Source organism: Ahaetulla prasina, chromosome 2, assembly GCF_028640845.1.
Source record: "Ahaetulla prasina isolate Xishuangbanna chromosome 2, ASM2864084v1, whole genome shotgun sequence".
In the NCBI taxonomy this organism is placed as follows: Eukaryota; Metazoa; Chordata; class Lepidosauria; order Squamata; family Colubridae; genus Ahaetulla; species Ahaetulla prasina.
In genome coordinates, this window is record NC_080540.1 from 155,672,529 (window position 1) to 155,695,214 (window position 22,686).

At 42.1% G+C, this 22,686-nt stretch overlaps 1 protein-coding gene across 1 annotated transcript in view; it reads left to right on the forward strand.

Annotated features, from left to right (window-relative positions):
- The window catches only part of TAMALIN (trafficking regulator and scaffold protein tamalin), a 30,193-nt gene extending 17,189 nt beyond the window's left edge, over nt 1-13,004 (forward strand). Inside the window, exons 3-8 of the mRNA XM_058173832.1 lie at nt 2,645-2,699; nt 3,150-3,252; nt 7,174-7,267; nt 7,399-7,465; nt 9,771-9,837; nt 10,154-13,004. Coding sequence (XP_058029815.1) covers nt 2,645-2,699; nt 3,150-3,252; nt 7,174-7,267; nt 7,399-7,465; nt 9,771-9,837; nt 10,154-10,599 — 832 coding nt within the window. The 3' untranslated portion in view covers nt 10,600-13,004. The remainder of the gene's footprint in view (nt 1-2,644; nt 2,700-3,149; nt 3,253-7,173; nt 7,268-7,398; nt 7,466-9,770; nt 9,838-10,153) is intronic.
- The last annotated feature ends 9,682 nt before the right edge of the window (nt 13,005-22,686 follow it).

The window sequence follows — 22,686 nt, forward strand, 5'->3', positions numbered from 1 at the left end:
GCGCACTGGAGAAAGGACCTCTGTTTTTGCCTCAGCTACGAACCCCATGGTTGCAGTTCTCCAAGTGATCTGAGGTGAAATTCTCCTGAAGCTTTCTTAGGGAACAGGAAAGCTGGGTTTTAATGGGGCACATGAAAGTGATAAAGAAATACCTTCCTATAGGCTTGTGATTTCATTGCTAAATGGGGACAAAAAGAATTTCCAGTTCTGAAAAATGGTAATTAAATATAGGATGACTGAATCCTATTATCTTAATATGAGCTGTGGTGGCGCAGTGGTTAGAATGCAGTACTGCAGGCTACTTCTGCTGACTGCCAGCAGTTTGGCAGTTCGAGTCTCACCAGGCTCAAGGTTGACTCAGCTTTCCATCCTTCCGAGGTGGGTAAAATGAGGACCAGATTGTTGGGGGCAATGTGCTGAATCTGAAACCACTTAGAGAGGGCTGTAAAAGCACTGTGAAGCGGTATATAAGTATAAGTACTATTGCTATTGCTATTTTACTACATCCCCATCTCAAGTTTTTGCCAACGTGGCATCCTTCAGGTTCTTCTAACCTGCTACCTTGACAGCATGCTGGGTGATGGGGTTTGTGGCCAGTACATCTTTAAGTGTGCAATGCTGAAGAAATAATGACCCTCTCCCTTGTTAAAGCTATTGTCATATGTGAAAGAACAAGGAGAATAAAAGCCAGGAGTAATCCAGGCTATTAGGAAATGCTTCTCTATAAGAGCTTCTCCTAAAATGTGCTGCTGAATTAACTTGGGGACATTTCTTAAATTCCAATTGACAACTTGTAGAAATTAAATAAACTTTTGGGAGTCACTTATAAAAACACTCTTAATTCATTTCAACCATACTTCTTTTCCAGAAATAATAAGCTGAACAAAGGCACACAGGGTGGTCAAGTTGGGTGTGTACATACACCCATACATTATTTGTGGCCAGATGTTCTAATGTTTTATGAAGAGGTGCAACTTTTTCTTGAAATGAAAGGAGGAATCTTTGTCTCCTCCTTGCAGTTTCCAAATTTTCATTAAATAGAGAAGCATCTTTTTTTTTTAATCAAACAAGAAGAAATTTTGTCCACTTACTATCCTTATACCAGCTCGATTGATATCATAAAATGAATGATGTTCATGGTATGACCAGTTCCACTTAAAAGGACAGAACATATATTCAACTTGCAACATCTGGTCGTAATATATGGACTTCAATTTTAAAAAAAAGTGAACATTGATAATGTGGGTTTATTTGGATAGGAAGGCAATGCAAATATTTCTCATGAGAATTTTCAGAATATTCAGTAAACATTAGTTCATTTTAGAATTAGAATAGAATAGAAGAACAGAATAGAATAGAATAGAATAGAATAGAATAGAATAGAATAGAATAGAATAGAATTTTATTGGCCAAATGTGATTGGACACACAAGGAATTTGTCTTGGTGCACATGCTCTCAGTGTACATAAAAGAAAAGATACCTTCATCAAGGTACAACATTTACAACACAAATGATGTTCATAGGGTACAAGTTAACACTTAATGATACAACACTTAATGATAAGCATAGGGTACAAATAAGCAATCAGGAACAATCAATATCAATATAAATCATAAGGATTACTAGCAACAAAGTTACAGTCATACAGTCATAAGTGGAAGGAGATGGGTGATGGGAACGATGAGAAGATTAATAGTAGTGCAGATTTAGTAAATAGTTTGACAGTGTCGAGGGAATTACTTGTTTAGCAGAATGATGGCCTACGGGAAAAAACTGTTCTTGTGTCTAGTTGTTCTGGTGTGCAGTGCTCTATAGCGTCGTTTTGAGGGTAGGAGTTGAAACAGTTTATGTCCAGGATGTGAGGGATCTGTAAATATTTTTGACATTACTCAAAAAAAATTTCAGGAGAATTTGACTGGGATTTTAAAAAGTATGTTTGATTGTGAAAGATTGTGGCTCTTCTGTCAGAGGAGTAGCCATCTATTTAATTTACCCTAAAATATTATTCCAGTAGGTTAGATGATCTGCCATTCTTCAGTATTTATCTTACGTATCTCCTTCTTGCAGTAAACGAGTCTGCAAGAAGGAGATACATATATAAAAGCATATTCTTGAATGATATAGTGGTTTTTTGCTACTGAATCTTATGTTTGCTTCAGCAACCTCATCCCTCATTACATTTATGTTTGCTTTGGCTATGATTTTGCATTTGGATCTCCTTTTGTTATTTTGTTAGTTCTGGTCTGGATTCATAAAGACTGGACGATACACAAAAGGCTGCTCCCTTCCTGTTTGTTTCATTGGCTTAAAGTGGTGGTGGAAGGAGCCGTAAGGGAAAGAGGGACTGTGAGCTGCAGAGATGATTCCTGGGCAGAGTAAATGTTTGATCCAGCTGCCTGGCTAAGAGGCAGAATGTTGCTTTTCACTTCCCTTTGAACACACATGAGACAGAAGTTGCTGAACTATGACTAAGGGAAGTTCCTGTAACTTAAAATCATATTGTTGGGCAGTACTTCAACTGTGGGAAGATGGAGGAGTGAGAAAGTAAAGAGAGATCCTTACGCAACTTTGTGAATGTGGCTTGAATCTGCCTCATGCAAGGAGGAATTTGAGCTGAATTTCTTTCCTCTCACATTGTTTCAGGAAGGTGATCACACTGGAGAAAGAAGAGAGTCAGACGTATGGTTTTGAGATTCAGGTAAATGCTGGGAGAAAGCCTTCCTAAGCTTACCTCACAAACTGCTAAGCGAAAGTTTTGCGGGCTGCACTCAGCAGGGATTGAGGACAGGGTTTCAAATCACATGCCTCGGGCTATTTGCAAACGTTGAAATACAAATTTCAGACATTACAAAAATTGAAAATTGAGGACTTGGATTTTCAAAGCATTGAATATCAAATCTGAGGAAAATATGACAACATCTTGAATCTGGCCTGTCTCGTTTTTCGGCTGAGTTTGATCTTCGACATTTCAGAGAATGAGAAATGATCCAAATCAGGCAGAATTCATTTCATCTCACAGCTTGCTACGGCTGTCTAGCTGTTCATGCTGCTTTACCTCATTCATTATAGATTATAGCATCAACCCCTAATCCACCCTTTTCATGCCATAATAAATAATAATTCTTTTTCCCATCCGGGCAATTTTCAGACCTATGGGCTACACCATCAGGACACAAAACGTGTGGAGATGTTCACTTTTGTTTGCCGGGTTCACGAAAACAGCCCAGCCCAAGCAGCAGGCCTTAAACCTGGTAAGAAACTTCATTTACTGCTTTGTCCTGCTTCACTGGAGCTCAACAGCTGACTGGTAAAATCAGCAGGTATGATTCAGAGTTTAAACCTTCCTCGTCTTTAGTGGCCAGTGAGGTTGTCACTCTGTCTTCTTGAACTGCGAATTTCAGTGCACACTTGTGTAGTTCCTCTGTTTTATTGTTGTTACCCAAATGTACTCTCAGGTTCAGTTTATGGGCATTCACTCACACACTGACAGTCCTGGAAAATTGCCACACTCAATCCCAAATCAACCGAACACTGAGGCACAAACAGTTCTTTAAAATACACAGAGACCAAGTAAATTTAAAATAACAGCAAACTTTTACTGATATATTTTTGCTCTTACACACACACACACATACACATTTACCCAGCATCCAGTACTAGGCTGTCAGGCACTAGCCAGAGGGACTGAAGAATAGAGTAGAGTAGAGTAGAGTAGAGTAGAGTAGAGTAGAGTAGAGTAGAGTAGAGTAGAATAGAATAGAATAGAATAGACTAGAATAGAATAGAATAGAATAGAATAGAATAGAATAGAATAGAATAGAATAGAATAGAATAGAATAGAATTCTTATATTGGCCAAGGAATTTGTCTTGGTGCATACGGTCTCAGTGTTCATAAAAGAAAAGATACCTTCATCAAGAATCACAAGGTGCCAAGTCTGGGATCCAAAAACAACTCAAAGGCTGAGCTGGCTTCAGGATCTCTTTTTATCCCCTAGATAAAAAGAGGTGGGAAGGAGTTTCCCATATAGACCCAACTCCTTTATGGGTGAGACTTGAGGAGGGGCTTGCCATGTGTTCAGGCCCTACTTTTGTCCTTTTGTTCCCTTAAAGACTCGGTTCCTTTCCCTGAGGGAACTTTTCCTGGCTTTTGTCCACGCTGCTTACATGCCTTCACAACTTTTAAGAGTGGTGGCTTTAGCCTAGTCTCACGTTGTCTCCACGCTTCCTCCCAACCTTTTTACAACTGTAGGGAAGGCTGAGTAGGTCTCTGCTGTGGAAAGGCATTGGAGGGCTCCATGACATCGCTGACTACTCTTCTCACTTCACAGAACGGAGCCTGCAAGGCCACAATCTGAACTTCACAATGTCATTTACTGCCAGACACTCTCCAACTCAGTCTACTAGTTTTACCAAGCCTCGGGATGTGAGCTTCTGCGTGAGGCTCCAAGGAGAGGTGCTGAGATCCCAAGTGGAAGGCTAGAAATTGGGAAGCGTACAGATAGAACTCGGTTAATGACTGCCCTATTTAGCAGTTGTTCAAAGTGACAAAGATGCTGAAAGAGTAGCTTTACAACCAGTCTTCACAGTGACAACCGTTGCAGCGTTCCCCACAGCCACATGATAGATATTCAAGCTCTTTGCAACAGAAAAGCATAGACGACAGACGCAGCATCTCATGTTCATGTGATCGTCATTTGAGATCCCAATTCACCGTCACGTGATGTTTCGCTGAAAGACTTACTGTGAATGGTTTAACAACTGCAGTTGAAATGAGGTTGCAATCGCATGATATTTCACTTAGTGGCTGAGTTGCCGCTCCCAATCGTGGCCACTTAGTGGCTTTTCCTCACCTCTCATTATTTAGAATCAAAGGAGAGACCACCGTTGATGGGATCATGTGGAATCCTTGCAGATTTCACAGTTCTCGCAGGACTATCCTGTCCAGATTTGACTCCAGATCACCAACATGGAGAGTGACAATTGCCTTCCAGTTTCCCATGGGAAATAAAAAGGGGAAAAAATGGTACTAGACCAGTTGTCTAAAACGAGGTGTGGGGGTGGGAGGAATCAAGAAACTTTCTCCAGAAAAAGCCAGACAAGACAACAGCAGGAAAACCTGGCTCTTTTTCCTAACATCATCAGTTTGTCCAGCTGGCCTTCCAGATTTAAAATATACTAGTTCACAAGGCTTTCCTGCTCACTGGAATGTTAGGCATTTTTCTAAACAATCAAAACACTCTATGCTTTCCTCTTAAAATGGGCGGTAGGCCCATTGTCTCCTGGCCAATAGGACTCGTGGAAGAAATATTGTACTGTACAATAGCCAAAGAGCAGGGTCTTGCTGAGACAGACCAGGATTGCAGGCTCCCTCTCCTTGTTGCCTGTGTTTCATTGGCTCCTTGTAAGGAGGCCTCAACCAGCTCTGGCTTCACATCACAGGTAACCATGGAAGAAGGCTGAGGTGCAGTTTCCATGATGGTGCTGTCGTCTTCTCTCCTCCCTGCTGCTCTGCTCTGGAGAACCAAGCATTGCTATCTTGATTTAAAGCATGTATTTTTTTCAAACTTGCCACTTTTAAGGTGTGTGGCTCTCAACTCCCAGAATTCTCCAGCCAGCTGAAATCCACACATTTTAAAGCTGACAGGGTTGAAAAACCCTGCTTTAAAGAATCAGCAGGCTCAAATAGAGGTGAGGGGGTGCGGGAGATTTAGTTGCGCAGTGTGGTACCCTCCTTCCTTCCCTTTAAAGTCCGCTTTTCCTGCTTTTTGCACAGAGGATGTTGTTTTTTAAAAGTACACCACTCCAAGCCTGGATCATCTGTTCCAATGGCAGAAGATTTCCTGGCTACCAGTTTCTTTTTTCTCTCTCTTATATAAGCAACCCTAGTCTTCAAAATCATAAATTGCTGTGGCTCAATGAGCCGTCGCGGCGCAGTGGTTAGAGTGCAGTACTGCAGGCTACTTCTGCTGACTGCCGGCTGATTGCAATTTGGCAGATCGAATCTCACCAGGCTCAAGGTTGACTGAGCCTTCCATCCTTCCGAGGTGGGTAAAATGAGGACCCAGATCATTGTGGGCAATAGGCTGACTCTGTAAACCGCTTAGAGAGGGCTGTAAAGGACTGCGAAGTGGTATGTAAGTCTAAATGCTATTGCTTGTGGGATAAGTTGTGCTTAAAAGTTGCCGAACAATCTCAGGCAAAATTTGAAAGAATATTCTGTTAACATTTTCTACATATTAATAGATTACCATCATCTGAATGAGGGAGGGTTCTGAATGGGAATATTGCATTGGGAGGTTTAAAATACTTCTATTTCTCCTTAATACTACATGTATATATGTGCAGACATTCTTTAAGATTATGTGTACACACATACATACATATACATTATATAAGCACTTGTATACATACATACATGCAGACTCCTGGATTCCCTGTGTTTCTGTTCTTTTCCCTCAACCCCAGTGGGTTTTTTTTTCTTTTAATTTTTGTTATTTTGTTTAATAAAACAGAGAAGAAGAAATCTAAAAAGTCATGAGTATTTCTTGACTAAGTATTTCCCCACACGTCTCCAATGGTCCTGGCCTTGTCTGAACTCTTGACACATAATTAGAGTGCACAGAATAAAACCAAACCAAAGTGCAATTATGCTGTTTTGCATAATTTAGACAGCACCCAAAACAAAACAGACATTGCCGTGTTGGTCTATGCAGTAAAACAAAACAAAAAAACCCGAACCCATACTTAATAATTTTATGAAGACCAAATTAATGCAATACAAATGTGTGCAAGCTTTTTTGTTCATTTCTTTAAGCAAAATGTTGCAAAAACCAGAGGAAGAGGAAGAATTACTTCACGTCTTTTTAGCTATGAAGTGGAGAAATCACAGTCGGCTCTGATATGGCCACTGTGGATTGAAAGCTTTCTTTGTGTTAGAAGATGTGGGGATCATCAGGCATACAAGTTTTACCCCCCCACTCAAAAAAAGTGGTGGGCGAGGCTCCCTCCATCTCTATCTCCACCACCATCCTTCCAAGCCTGAGAGACCAAAATAAAGAATGTGTCTGCAGACTTGCAGAAGTGATACCTTAAGTTCAGGCTTCAAGTGTGCGGGCCCAGTACAGATCCTTTGTTCTCCCTGACTCCTTATTGTTGCCTCTCTGCTTTGCAGGAGACACAATCACAGGGGTGAATGGGCTTAACGTAGAAGGCATCCGGCACCGTGAGATTGTGGAGATCATCAAAGCATCTGGAAACGTGCTCAGGTAAAAGCCAGATTGATGCTTTTAGCCAGAACTAGCCGCCTCCCCCACCCCACCCCCTCGCTTTCCATGTGCCACGGCTGTGGTTTCCAAGCCGTGGAGGCACCACTCATCCCACTTTGTTCCCTGTGCAGGTTAGATACCTTGTATGGTGCATCAATCCGGAGGGCCGAATTGGAGGCTCGCTTGCAGTATCTCAAGGTGAGTGGCATTCAAGCAGGAACGAGCAATGAAATGTTTACAAGTTTGGCTCGGGTTGCTGCCAAGAAGAGGCAACCGTTTTGAATTAGGGCCTGTTCATGGACATGAAATGATATTCCAAAACTCAACCTGGGGTAACTGCCCTGCAAATATTTATATAGACAGAATTGCAGCGGTTTTTTTTTTTTGGCTTTGATCAGGATGCTCCATACTCCTAAAAACCACCGAAAGCTGTCCTATGCCAAGTGCAATTGCTAGTCCAGCTGGCTCAGTATTCACTATTAAAAAAAAAAAAGCAGCAGTTTTCACTGCATAGGAGTCACTAGGGGGAAAGGAGCAAAGTTAAAATTTCTTCCCCTATTTCTGTCCCACCCACAAATGTGTCCCTTCCCATTTGCTTTCTGCTTCCCCAATGAGCTCCCCTATTTTGGAGTTTTGTGCAACTCTCCAGCCAAAGAAGCTCTCCCCTGTGTAGCAACGTCTTGGAATGGAGAAAATCAGGGAAAAATACAACCTCCAGAGCAGTGCTTTGCAAACTAAAATTTTCAATAGGCATCAGAAGAAAAAAGAATAGTTGTGCAGACCAAGCTAACATTCATTTTACACTGATCAATAACTTTTCCACTTTCCATCGAATGTTTTTCGGCACTATTCACTTTGTTCTAGCACAGTAAATGTCATTCCCACTGTTGGTTTTGATAACAGGGGTGAAATCCAGCAGGTTCTGACAGGTTCTGGAGAACCAGTAGCGGAAATTTTGAGCATTTCGGAGAACCGGCAAATACCACCTCTGGCTGGCCTCAGAGTGGGGTGGGAATGGAGATTTTGCAATATCCTTCCCCTGCCTTGCCCACCAAGCCACACCCACCAAGCCACACCACACCCACCAAGCCATGCCCACAGAACCGGTAGTAAAAAAAATTGGATTTCACCACTGTTTTGATATATCCGTTTTTCTCAGCAGGAAATTCTTGATCTAATCTAGTTCTTTACATGCAATATATCCTAACAGCAACAGGAAGTGCTGATGAAAACAATGCCTCCTAGAGAATGCAGTATATGTTTCAGGTTTAGGTGATCTATTTAAGAAAAATATTGTATGAAGCCTCTTAAGAGGCCTAATTTTACTTATCATTCCAAGCCCCCCAAAAGCAATTTTTTTTAAAAAAATAGTGGGCCCCAAACTCTGTATTTATGAGGTGAGGGATCCTTTAAAAATAGTCTTATCCCCCATGATTAGGGTGTAATTTAAGGTGATTCTGGACATGGCAACAGAAATACCTACACTGATATAAAAGAATACAGTTGGCATAACTAAATTAAGTACATTGTTTTACATTGCCTGATTTTGGATTTTGTTTGTTCTTTATAAATATTATAAAACAGACAGTTTAGCATAGTAGTTAAGGCATCAGGCTAGAAACCAGCAGACTGTGAGTTCTGTAGTCTTAGGCACAAAGCCAATTGGGTGACCTTCAGCCAGTCCCTTCCTCTCAACCCTAGGAATGTTAATTCAAAGGCATCTGTCTGTTCATCCATCTATCTATCTTATCTGTCCCTCCCTCTCTCTCTCTCTCTCTCTCTGTATCTCTATCTATCTATCTATCTCGGTAATTATTTATCTGTCTATCATCTATCTATCTATCTATCATATCTAACAATCTCTCTCTCGCTGTTGCTCTCTCTCTCTCTCTCATGTTGAAGTCTTGAATAAGTTTTTTTAAAGAAAGAAATTTAAATTAATAATCACAGTGCAGCTTTGATTCCTGAGCTACGCTCTTATTTCTCCCATTGTTCAGAAAGACGCCGTTCGTCATCTCCTACCTCATACTTTTCTTATTACATATTTCATATACTAAATCGGGAAGTGCTACCTGCAGAGTTTGCTGGTAAATGGAGCCACAGCCTTGTTTATTTACCGTCTGAGAATCTATAGTTCTGAGAAATTTTTTTTATGTGTTTAGCAGGAAGCCTCCTTATCCTTGAGAAGTAGGTGGGCCATTAGTGTCATTTAGAAGCCAGCAGGTAGTTGGACAATAGGCTGCAACTGTTCTCCTATGTTAGGCTTTTGTTCGGTCGTTTTACAGCCCATCAATTTCCAGCTCTTGCCTATTGAATTCCTTGAACCCACAAACCCAAGAAGGAGAAGCTCTCTGCTTTACCCACAGAGCAAATAAAAAAGGAAGGATGAAATTTAAAGAGGATGGCTCACCAGCAGTCAAGCACCACTTGAAGGAGATTTTAATTAAATATATAGACTTGACTGATCCTTGTTGTTGTTTTTAATATCATCTTTCCATTGCAGCAAACGCTCTATGAAAAATGGGGAGAATATCGGTCTTTGATGGTCCAGGAGCAGCGCTTGGTCCATGGTGAGTGTCAGAAGAGTGTCAGCATTTTTTCTGATTGTCTTCTAGGTCACAAAGGGGGAACCAAATCTGGCTGAATGGGCTGGCAGCAGAAAGACATATTTACAGACCACTCTTGGCTGTGTCGGTGTAACCCACTAGGCGAGTGTTTCTGGGAATTGAAGTCCATATGTCTTATAGTTGTTGAGGTTGAGAAACACTGCGCTCAGCCAAACCAAGATTACAAAATGTTGATCCAAGCGCAGATCAGTTCTTCTCTTCGGGAGAACAAGCAGGTTCTTGCATTCACTTCAGTAATGTTTTTTCTCTCTTCTGGTAGGGATTGTGGTTAAAGACCCCAGCATCTATGATACGTTGGAGTCTGTGCGCTCCTGCCTGTATGGCTCTACACCCTACGGGATGCTGTTGAGAGGAGCTGGGAGTACATACAGCAGCGTGGGCTGTGTCAGCACTGCCACTGATGAGACCGAGGAGTCTCTTTACCAGACTTGCTTTTTTGACTCTGCTGATTCCCTGGACATTGTCCCTGCAGCAGCCCAGTCTTCACGCCCCAAGACGACATTAACCCGCAGCATCAGCGTCAAATGCACCACTACCACCACCAATGGGGATGCCTGTTTTGCCTGGGACAAATCCAGAGAACCAAAGAACTCTGTGGTCACGTCAAGGCCCCCCAAAAGCAAACAGGGAAGCTTCCGCAAGAGATTCCTCAAGTTTATTCCTGGGTTGAACCGTTCTTTGGAGGAAGAGGAGAGCCAGTTGTAAAAGGACAGTCTTATTGGGAAAAGCAAAGCACAGTTCAGCTGTGAAGCCGGCTGCCTCTGCTTGCTGTGGTCTCTATTTATTTATTTATTTATTATTTGATTAACAGAGGACTTGGGCTTCCAAACGCCAACAGACCAACCAGCTCTACAGAAATGCAGGTTGCAATCCGCCTTGGACTTTTGGAAGAATAATTCATCAGCCTGGGGTTGGGGAGCGGGGAGTGGGATAACAGTGGGTCTTCAAAGTCCTAGGAAGAAACGGGTGGTGGGGAGAAAGAAGACCACCTCAAAATAAAAAAATGTAGCACATTGTAAGGCCAAAGAAGTACAACTTCATTCATGCAAGGGTGGTTTCGGTTTGGGATGTTTTTCAGGAATTGGCATAAAGTTATCGGGTGGTTCTTTGTCGTTGTGGGCCATAGGGTGACTTTTAGAAATGGATGGGAAACAGGACATTATTATTGGTTTAACTAGCAGGGATAGTTTTTTTCTTTAAAAAAACTGGAATATTTGGTTTGGGTTTGTACATTGGGTGGCTTTTGTTAGGACTTAATGAGGTGGGCCATTAGAAGGACCAGCATGTTAGCTTAGCCTAGAGCATGAAGTAGCATTTGAGGTTTAGTCAGATAGATTGAGAAAGTTCAGATCCGAGGCAAAAAGTAGAAGGCAAGAGCTACCGCCATTTTTTATTGGACACCCTCCAGATGCATTGGGACTTTCAAGTCCCAGAATTCCCGTTTAGCCTTGAATGTGGTCACACGTTGGCCGGAAATTTGCATTACATTTAGAAAGTTCAGTTATAGGATGGAGTGAGCTGCGTAGGTGGCCACGAAGTAGCAAGAACTCCCAAGATATTTCTGCATTTTGGTTTTGTGTTTTTAAGCGTTGAAAGGCAAGACTGCCAGGAGTTTTATGCACATCAAGTTCAATCTTTCCCCTACACTTGGGGCCAGGTCAATTCTAAGCTATGCTGAGAAGAAGGAACACTTAATCCACTTTGTGAGTCCATGTCTTGAAGTCAGCCCACATGTCTATAGCATTAGATACTTTCCTTCCCACTGGGAAGGCCGATGAATTGATTGAGCTGTAAATGTTTGGGGAACTCCCTTCCAACCCCCTCCCCCACATGCACACAGTTTGTACAAATGTGGTTTCTGAGCTGCTCTATATCTATATCTGTTCTGGGGAGCCACATCCTGTCTGTCTCATTACCTCCAGAGGCTGCAGCAATTCCCCACAACTTCCCTCTAATCTTTTAAAAAAAATCCAGATGTTATTACACATTTTTTCTCTCCTTATGCTAGAGCAACTTTAAAAAGGAAAAGTTATAAGAAAAGACGTGTTAGGGTTACATTTTTCTCTCTCGGTGTACCTAATTCTACTTGAAAGGCCAATAGGAAGAACAGCGTTTAAATTCAGTTTATTCCAGTTTTACTGACTTTTCCTCCAATTCTGTAAAAGATTGGCTCTGTCAGGAGTCCCCGCTTTGCTCCTGCTGAATTATACAGCAATTCTCAGGACTGCTTAGGGAGAGAAACGGTGGAAGTCAAATTAGAGCCAAACCTTAAAGTTCTGGACCTGGATTCTGCAGGGTAGCTAGATATTATGAAGATCGGGCCCTAGGCAGAATGAAATTTGTGGCTACCCTGCCCAAATTCCAGCACAGCATCTTTCTCAGGATGGCTTACACCTATAGAAGGAGAAAGGGAGAGAGGGACATGGACAAACATAGACATATAGAGCCTTGTTATGTTGGCTGGAAAAATGGGAATTGTAATCCAGCGTATCTGGAAGGTACCAGGTTGAGGAAGACTGGGCGAACCTTAGATAAAACAAAAAGAGGTGTTTGTCTAAAGCCTTCAAGAAAAGATGATTTGTGAGCTTCCATGTGCCACTGCACTACAACTCCTAGCCCCCTTTATTATCCGCTGTGCCAGCAAAGGCTCTTGGGAATTGTAGTTTAGCGACATTTGGTGAGCCATATTCCTGGCCTAAGCGAAGTCCCTCAGAACAGAACTGTGCCTCTAAAAACAGCTTCAAGTCTGACTGTTGCAACCTCTCACCAGCAAATGCCTTGCGTGAGGGAAACCAAAGGGCAGCTTTCTGGTTTTTTGTTTTTAACTTTATCTCAGGAAGTAGCTGCAGGAAGAGGGGAGGAGGGGTGACACAGCACAGACGGGAAAAGAGTGGCCGTTGTGCACCCTGACAGATATTTCTCAAAAGAGATGTTAAGTGGGGGGAAAGCAACAAACAAACAAAGCAAGGCCAGCAATTTAGGGAGGCACCATGTGCCAATAACTGTATGCATAAAAAACTGATTCGGAGTTGGATTTTTGTACAGACATGTGCAGCAATGTTTCCACTGTAAACTTTTGGATAAAACTTGTGAGATGTTTTGCATTCAAACAGTTGTGCTCTCATTTTCTGTTGGTCTTACAAACAGCGATGAAGGCCTTGGAGCTCTTCAACCATCTGCTGGTGGACTTTCTCAAGAAACTGAGGAAGGTGACCTCTTGACTTGAAAGCTCTTCAAGCTACTGAGAAGACTTGGGCCACCAAAGTGCAAGCTGTTAATGCTGCCCAGTCCAGGCCAAGGCCAATTGCCTTATTGGATGGAAGAACAGTATTTAGAGCAGAGGTGGGGAACAATGACCCATTTATGACTTGTGGATTTCAGCTCCCAAAATTCCTGAGCCAACCATGCTGACTCGGGAATTCAGGGAGTTGAAGTCCTTCTTGTGCCATATCCATCATCGGACGTTGGCGATCATGTTGGCAATCCTATTTTTATTAACAGCCGCACAAAAAAGTGCTGCTGAGTTTTGACCAAACTTAGATTTTGACGCCATGATGTTGTTCTTCTGCCTGGATCTTGTTTGCCTTCAATCTTTCCCTGGAGGATTAAGTGAAGTATGCTGTATTTTTCTGGGTGTCGCATCACATGTTGAACATATTCTAATTTTTGCTTTTTTATGGTTTTGATGATTTCCCTTGAAATCTTTCCCAGATGGCTTCTCACCTCCTCTTTTCTGTTGAAGTCCACAAGTCGTAAAAGGGTCATCATTCCCCACCCCTCATTTAGAGGGTAGGAGCTTTTCTAGATGTTCTGCTGCCAAAGTTTTGAGGTTATCCAGCTGTTGCTGAGCCCCAAGTAACCCAGTGGTACTTCAGCATTCCTTCAGGCTGCTGAGTCCACACATTTGCTTCCCCGCAGCCTCTGGCTTCCCTTGCAGCCAAACAGCTCCCAATTGGGTGGATCGACTTCTGCCTGTGGAACCTACGGCTTCAATCTAGATCCGAAGTGGAATAGTTAAATTTAACTTTGGGCAGAGCAGGGGTCATCTTGCCTCTGTTGACATGATTGTGGTATGGCCTTGCTCCTGTGACTGGAGATGTAGGTTTCCATCCAGGCTTGGACACGATGCATGGAAAATCCTGAATTTTGCTGAACTCAGGGTTTCTTGAAATGAAGTGTAGCACTATCAGTAGCACTATTCACTTCCCAGCAGCCGGATGCCTGATAGAGATCATTCTTGACTGATTCCAGGAAGCTCATTGTGATAAAATCTGAAGTCGGAGGGGAAAAGGGCACCCTCTAAACAGAAGAGAAGTACTTTTATGTACTTGCAACCACTAGTTCCGCTATACATACCCATAAGTACTATTTCCAATGCACTGTATATTTATAAGAATTCTGTATTTGCAAACACGGCCTTGAATTCAGCAAATGCATCACACACAACTCTATATGTGAGAAAGGAATGCATACAGAGATACATAAGCACACATTCCCCAACAAAATACTGAGCAACTACGCAGTGTATGTTACAGAAATCAGTCCCACTGCACTTTAATTCCCAGTAAGAAAGGTAAAGGCTCCCCTCGCACATGTGTGCTAGTCGTTCCCGATTCTAGGGGGTGGTGCTCATCTCCGTTTCAAAGCCGAAGAGCCAGCGCTGACGCCTCCGTGATCATTTGGCCGGCATGACTCAACACTAAAGGCACACGGAACGCTGTTACCTTCCCACCAAAGGTGTTCCCTATTTTTCTACTTGCATTTTTTACGTGCTTTCGAACTGCTAGGTTGGCAGAAGCTGCGACAAGTAACAGGAGCTCACCCTCTTATGCAACACTAGGGATTCAAACTGCTGAACTGCCAACCTTTCGATCAACAAGCTCAGTGTCTTAGCCACTGTGTCCCTTAATTCCCAGTATAAGAAGCCAAAATTACGGTTCTATTGACATGAAACTGCTTTAAATCAATTATTTCTTAAATTATATTAACATATGGTTTGTTCAACCGTGGTTTATTGAAGAAATCGCAGTTGCTCTCACACTGTGCTGTTAACGCTTAGTCAGAGAGTTCTGACTGTTTCCTATGAGAGGCATTCCTAGAACTTGATATAAATCAAGACAGAAAGTCTTCAACTTACGACCACAATTTGGATAAGAATTTCCCTTGCTAAGCAAGGCGGTTGTTAAGTGAGTTGCGGCCCAATTTTACAACCTTTTTGGCCCCAGTTGTTAAATGAGCCTGGCTTCCCCCATTGACTTTGCTTATCGGAAACCAGCCGGGAAGGACACAAATGGAGATCACATGACCTGAGGACCCTTGAGTGGTCAAATACATGATAGTTGCCAAGCACCCGAATGTTGATCGCGTGGCCGCAGGAATGATGTGATGGTTGTAGGTGTGAGAACACGTTGTAAGTCATTTTTTTCCCCAGTGCCATTGCACTTTCAAGTGGTTGTTAAATGAATGGTTGCAAGTTGAGGATCACTTACAAAACAGAAAAGAATTCCTAGTCACTAGTCTGTGCTGCTGCTTTTGCCTTTTCCAATCCATCTTCTCAGCACTTTTTTTTTTTTAATTTGCATTTATATCCCGCCCTTCTCCAAAGACTCAGGGCGGCTTACAATGTGTTAAGCAATAGTCTTCATCCATTTGTATATTATATACAAAGTCAACTTATTGCCCCCAACAATCTGGGTCCTCATTTTACCTACCTTATAAAGGATGGAAGGCTGAGTCAACCTTGGGCCTGGTGGGACTTGAACTTGCAGTAATTGCAAGCAGCTGTTTTATTTATTTATTTATTATTTATTTATTTATTTATTAAATTTTTATACCGCCCTTCTCCCGAAGGACTCAGGGCGGTTTACAGCCATAATAAAAAAACAACAGCAATATACACATAAAACCATAATTAAAAAACTTATTATACAAATGGCCGAATTAAAACATTTAAAATAAAACCCCGAATTTATAAAATGTTAAAACTAATTAAGATCCTATTAAAATCCTATGCCAGTCCTGCGCGAACAAACAAATAGGTCTTCAGCTCTCGGCGGAAAGTCCGAAGGTCCAGCAATTGCCGAAGTCCAGGGGGAAGTTCGTTCCAAAGGGTGGGAGCCCCCACAGAGAAGGCCCTCCCCCTGGGGACCGCCAGCCGACATTGCTTGGCGGGCGGCACCCTAAGGAGTCCCTCTCTGTGCGAGCGTACAGGTCGGTGGGAGGTATTCGGTAACAGCAGGCGGTCCCGTAAGTACCCTGGCCCTAAGCCATGGAGCACTGTGTTAATAACTTAGAGCAGGGCTGTCAGACTGGATTTCTTCGAGAGCCGGATGAGCATTGTAGTTCTTCTCTGCAGGCTGGGTGGGGGTGGGGGGAGGCAGGACTGCAGCACTTTTCAGGCCAAAACAGGGCATGGGGGCACGTGTGGTTCCCCCCCCCACCCGTGCCCTGTTTTGGCCAGCACGGTACTACAGTAGGTTGTTCAGGCTGAAAATGGGGCACAGGGAGGCGTTTGCAGCCCCCCCCACGCCCCATTTTGGTTGCCAGAGGCACTGCGGGCTGGTCCTTTGCTATTTCCAGGCTGATTTCACCTTGAGTTTGACACCCCTGACTTAGAAGGAGATTCAACCACTTTCATTCTTACAAAACCTCCTAGATGAACGCGGCCTTTTGGGATTCTTTTTTCCAATTAGCAATAGCACTAAGACTTATAAACCACTTCACAGTGCTTTCTAGCCCCTCTCTAAGCGGTTTACAGAGTCAGCCTATTGCCCCCAACAATCTGGGTCCTCATTTGACTGACCTCAGAAGGATGGAAGGCTGAGTCAACCTTGAGCTCCATCAGGATCAAACTCCTGGCAGCCGGGCAGAATTAGCCTGCAATACTGCATTCTAACCACTGCGCCACCACGGCTCTTTTTAAGGTAAATTAAAACTTTTCCTTGGGGAAGTGAGCAGCAAGATGGTGATAGCACCTTAAAAAGTGGGCAGCTGGAACTCTTCGAAGGAGAAATTCTAGCATAGGTCTGTTCTCTAGAACAAGGATCTCCTCCTTACTGAAAAATTAGGGTTAAGCTGGTTTGAAAAAATACAGATAGAAAAATGGACAAAAAAATTAAGGGAAAACTATTCGATAAATAGATGTGAAACTGAATTTGAATATTTAGTATCTCGGATTATGAAAGATGAAATTGGGCTAAAGGGACTCGTTAGCAGGGTTTATAAGATTATAAATTCTGATGAAAAATTACAAAGAGTGATGAGGACAAATTGGGAAAAAGATCTTAATATTGAAATACCAGAGTCAGATTGGAATGTGAATTGGAATAGTAGAATTATGAGAACTTTATCTATAAGGATTAAAGAGCATAATTATAAAGTTGTTTGGAAATGGTATTTGACTCCAGTAAGATTGTCACAAATGGATAAAAAAATTAGTAAAAAATGTTGGAGATGTGAGATGGAATTGGGGACTTATGAACATATGTGGTATAAATGTGATAAGGTTAAAAAGTTTTGGCAACAATTGGAGAAAATGATATTTGAAATGATGGGGAAAGTAATAATATTGAGAGTGGAAACTATATTATTGTTGGTAATTAAGGAAATAGAATTAACAAAATATGAAAAAGAATTGATTAGAATTATGATTATAATAGGTAGAATTATAATAGCTAGATATTGGAAATTAGATGTGATTTTTAGAATAGAAGAGTGGAATTCTGAAATGTGGAAATTAGCTTTAAATGATAAAATGACATGTGATATTAAAATTAGAAGTGGTGTGTATAAAGAAGATATTTTCTGGAAGACTTGGAAACCATTCGTGGACTATGCGCTTGGAACATTGGACGCCTCGGTACCTGTACCTCGAGAACGTGGATTTTGGCAATCATGAGGATATATCCGAAGACCCAAATCTTCCTTTTTTTTTTTTATGTATAGCACAAGGGTGGAAAAATGTATTTTCTTTTTTGTTTGTTTGTTTGTAATGTTAAAAAAAAAAATTAAAATAAAATAAAAACTAAAAAAAAAAAAAAGAACAGGGATCTCCAACCTTGGCAACTTTAAGCCTGGCGGACTTCAACTCCCAGAATTCCCCAGCCAGCTTTGCTGGCTGGGGAATTCTGGGAGTTGCAGTCCGCCAGGCTTAAAATTGCCAAGGTTGGAGACCCCTGCTCTAGAAAGACCATCTTCCCATTACAGTAGTTTGTTTCGCATGTCGTTACCCCCAAAACCACCTGTTTTTCCCATATATTTTGTTTAAAGCTACCTTCAGAAACTGGGCGTGCTCGCACTCTTCTACTAAGTTCACCAAGATCCTTGTCCTTTGTTTTCTGCCAAGGACACCTAATAAGCAGCAAACTAATTGGCTGTTTGGCAGACCAGGGGTTGAGGAGGCTTATGCAGTATCCTAGTGCTAATTAACTTAAAGGACCCCCCACCCCCACCCCATCTGTTACCTGCCAAGCGGAGACCAACTGTTTTGCTTGTTCAGAGGAATACATGCTTAGCTGGGTGTTTCAGAACTCTTGGCAAAGCCTCCTCCACTAATCTCAGTCAGTACATCTGGGAATAAGCCAGGTTGACAAATTCACTCCCTTTCCAATTCCTTCTTCCGCCGTAGCCCCCCCCCAAGGAAGATAGCCCGTTTTCCCTCAGGTCTTTGTGGCTGTGCCCTTAACAACTACCTGAAGACCAGGTAACAGCAAGTAGAGCTTTCAAGCTTTTGACTAGTATTGTCCTAGCTAAACTGCGTGATGGAGGGAGGGGGGCCATGGGGGAAGCGGGAATCGTCATAGCAGGTTCCACACATCATGCTGTATTGGAAGCCAGCTTGTTTTTCTTCTGAGGGGGAACCCTAATCCTCATCAGCCTCTAGCTTTAAGATAAAGTTGCCGACCACCTGCTTTCATTAAGAGCGATCTGTAACAGCAGAGCTGAGTTGTTCTGAGGAAATACACAACACGCTCTCTGGTGGTACCTCTTTTCCTGAGATCAAATAGCCGCAGGCAGTTCCCCTTTGCAGAGCTGAGGGTGAACGCTGTCACTGTGCAGTCGTTAATAAAGTGCCTTCTCCAGAGGTGGATTTCTGCAGGTTCTGACCAGTGCTGGAGAACCGGTAGTAAAAATTCTGACTGGCCCCGCCCCCATCTATTCTCTGCCTCCCGAGTCCCAGCTCATCGGGAGGAAATGGGGATTTTGCAGTATCCTTCCCCTGCCACGCCCACCAAGCCACGCCCACAAAACTGGTAGTAAAAAAAAATTGAAACCCACCACTGGCCTTCTCTATAAAATACCTTTGGTGCCGTTTTGGGAAATTTAAAAGGTAGCTTCAGAAATCATGGGCTGAAATGCTAGGCATGATAGCATGCAGGTGATACAGAAAAACTGGATCAAGCCTTCCCGTGTTGAAGTCAAGACTGTTTGAGCTCCAATTTGCAAAATCCAATACCTGAAGCTCAGAAATGGGTTTCAGCAGGTTCTGACCAGTTCTGGAGAACTGGTAGCGGAAATTTTGAGTAGTTCAGAGAACTGGTAGTAAAAATTCTGACTGGCCCCACCCCCATCTGTTCTCTGCCTCCCAAGTCCCAGCTGATCGGGAGGAAATGGGGATTTTGCAGTAACCTTCCCCTACTATGCCCACCAAGCCACACCCAGAAAACCAATAGGAAAAGTTTTTGAAACCCATCACTGTGTGAAGCTTGATTCCTACAGGGAGATGATTCAAGGCCAAGAGTAGATGACTGTGCAGCCCACGTCTGCTGGGAATTGTAGTTCACTGTCTGAAGGCTGTTAGTACCCCATTGCTGGCTGATGGCCGAATATGAATGCAAACAGCCTCCTCTGAGAAGAAACAGTTATATCTGGGCTTGAGAGTACAAACCAACCCATCAAGGTTGGCCGGACCAAGCTGCTGTTTTCCTCTCTTCAAAAGTTTGAAACCGTTGCTCCTTTATTGGAGAATATCCGCCCCTGCGCTTAGGGCAAACACATACATGCACCTGACAAAAGTGATGTCATTGAGAGATTTTATTTATTTATTAAATTTGTTTGCCGCCCATCTCTCCCTCTCCCTCATCCCTCACATCCCTCACATCCAGGACATAAACTGTTTCAACTCCTACCCTCAAAATGACACTATAGAGCACTGCACAACAGAACAACTAGACACAAGAACAGTTTTTTCCCGAAGGCCATCACTCTGCTAAACAAATAATTCCCTCAACACTGTCAAACTATTTACTAAATCTGCACTACTATTAATCTTCTCATCGTTCCCATCACCAATCTTTTTCCACTTATGACTGTATGACTGTAACTTTCTTGCTAGTAATCCTTATGATTTATATTGATATATTGACCATCATTTGTGTTGTAAATGTTGTACCTTGATGAACGTATCTTTTCTTTTATGTACGCTGAGAGCATATGCACCAAGACAAATTCCTTGTGTGTCCAATCACACTTGGCCAATAAAAATTCTATTCTATTCTATTCTATTCTATTCTATTCTATTCTATTCTATTCTATTCTCACCAAAAGTGTTCTTCCATTGGGAACTTATTTCAATACTGGCAGAAGGGGCATGCTGCACAGCCTGTAACCAAGGAATTTTGACTGGTGGCAGGGTCCAGGAAAAGAACCTTTTCTGCCGTGGCCCCTGCCCTTTGGGGCATTGTGCCCCCAGAGGTAAGATCCATCCTCATCCACTTGTCCTTCCTGAAGGTCCTCAAAACCTGGCTCTGTCATGCTAGTTGTAGATGTCACTAAGATTCTTCACCTGGTGTGTCTTTGCCCAAATAGATCCGAACTGGAAAGGTAGATTAATATCTCTTTATACATAAAAAGAGACTTCCCCCAATGGATACAAGGCAAAGAGCCCCTTGGGTTGCTTGGTCATTTTATATAACATTCAAAGTTCAAACATATTGGGTTTGGATTGTGTTCTTTCATTGGTTAGCATTGGTTAGCATTGGGGCATGCATAAGCACACCAGCACGCCTACCGTCCCTGTCCAAATGTTTTCTTTTATTTGTATCCTTTACATGTATTTATAATTATGTTTACACTTGTATCTGTCATAAAATACATGCTTGATGAAATAAATAAAATAAATCATTTGACTCATCTGTGATCTAATAAGCACACTCAGTAGCTCGATATGTACTATGTAATATTTCCTAGCATCCCATAATATTCTTAGCATGATCTTATTAATGCCCATTTGCCTATTCAGGGGGTGAATTTTGCACATTATAATTAGTTTTGGAGTTACTAAAGTTCAACTTGTTGTACAGACCTTGCCTTCAGCTGGTTTGGGCTGGCCCTTATCAGAATTTCACATTCTTGCTTGTTACTTCAAAGAACTGGAAATATTTATCAAAGGCGCTCTTAATTACTGAAAATATTGCTCAAAGCCCCACCCCCCTCTACTGTTTCCATCAGCAGGTTGGCTTGGAGCCCTGCTGGGGGCGTTTTGCATTGCAGATGGCTGGTGGAGCAAGAGAGAAGATCCCACCACTTGTACCACTTGTGTACCTGCTTTCTAGTTTTAGCAACAAAAGTGGCTGAAGAAAATAACGCCTTCAGGGAATCTGCAGGTGATGACCTAGGTAAGACAAGGATATTAGGAGGTGGGCATTGGTGGTTCCTACGCAAACATGAGCAGGGGATGAAGTAAGGGAGAAGGTTAAGTCTATAAATAGCACAAAGAAACCACTTGTACTAAGCAGGTGTTGCTGATATCAAAACACTCACCTGGCTCCATTGCCATAGTATTCAGAGACCTGGCAGTTCTATTACAATACCATAGTGTTATTTTACAAGGGCTACCAAATCTGTGCTGCAAAACTCCAGATCCTGTGTCATCCAGATTTCCATAGGTTAGGAGCCCTACAAAAAACCGCCGTGAATGCTCAAGAAAAATGGCTACTTTTATTAAAAGATTCTTGGCAGTAAATTATTTTCTATCATGATACTAATAAAAGTTTCAGGTTTTAAGATAGAGCCTCAGTGAGGGGGTGAGGGAGGAGTGGAATAATCCATTTTATATTCTGGCAAATTAGCTGTTTCTTGATATGTTCTATGAACATTTTTCTCTGAAAAATCCATCTAGTTTTTCAAATTAAACATTTCATTCCATAGAAAACATTTTTTAGCAACATATATGAATCCAAACGTTCTTGAGGTGCAGTATAGTATGCATTATGATTACAGTTCCAGTGCATCAGATTCTTAAAAGTAGCACAGTGTACAGTAGTTTGTTTTATTTCAGTTCTTGATATGATACAAATTAATGTGTCAAATTTTATTTGATGGATTTAAAAAACAACAACATCTGAATTAAGGCTATTTTAGAGCTTCCTCTACCGTTTTGTGTTGCCTGGTTCATTACCTTTCCAGTCTGCCTCGGTGGAAAATCTGCCCCCTTTTTACTTTGAACAGGGGTCAGCAACATTAAAACGTGTGGATTTCAAGTCCCAGAATCTGGAAATTGAACTCAATGCATCTTCAAGTTATCAAGACTGATAAACACTGCTCTACTGTACACAGTTACTATTGTTAGTGGCAACCTGAGCAAAATTCTAAAGAGTTTTGTAATATCATCCAAAGTTGTTCTGGCAATATTAAGCCTGCCTACATTAATAATATGCTCTCATACTGCGTAATGTGCAAAAAGAAAGAAAAAAGGTAGAGCTATGGTTTATAGTTTTCCAACTGTGCTTCAGTTCTAACCAAAATTCCCTCATAAAACTGTTAATGATGACTATCATTAAGTGTTGTATCATT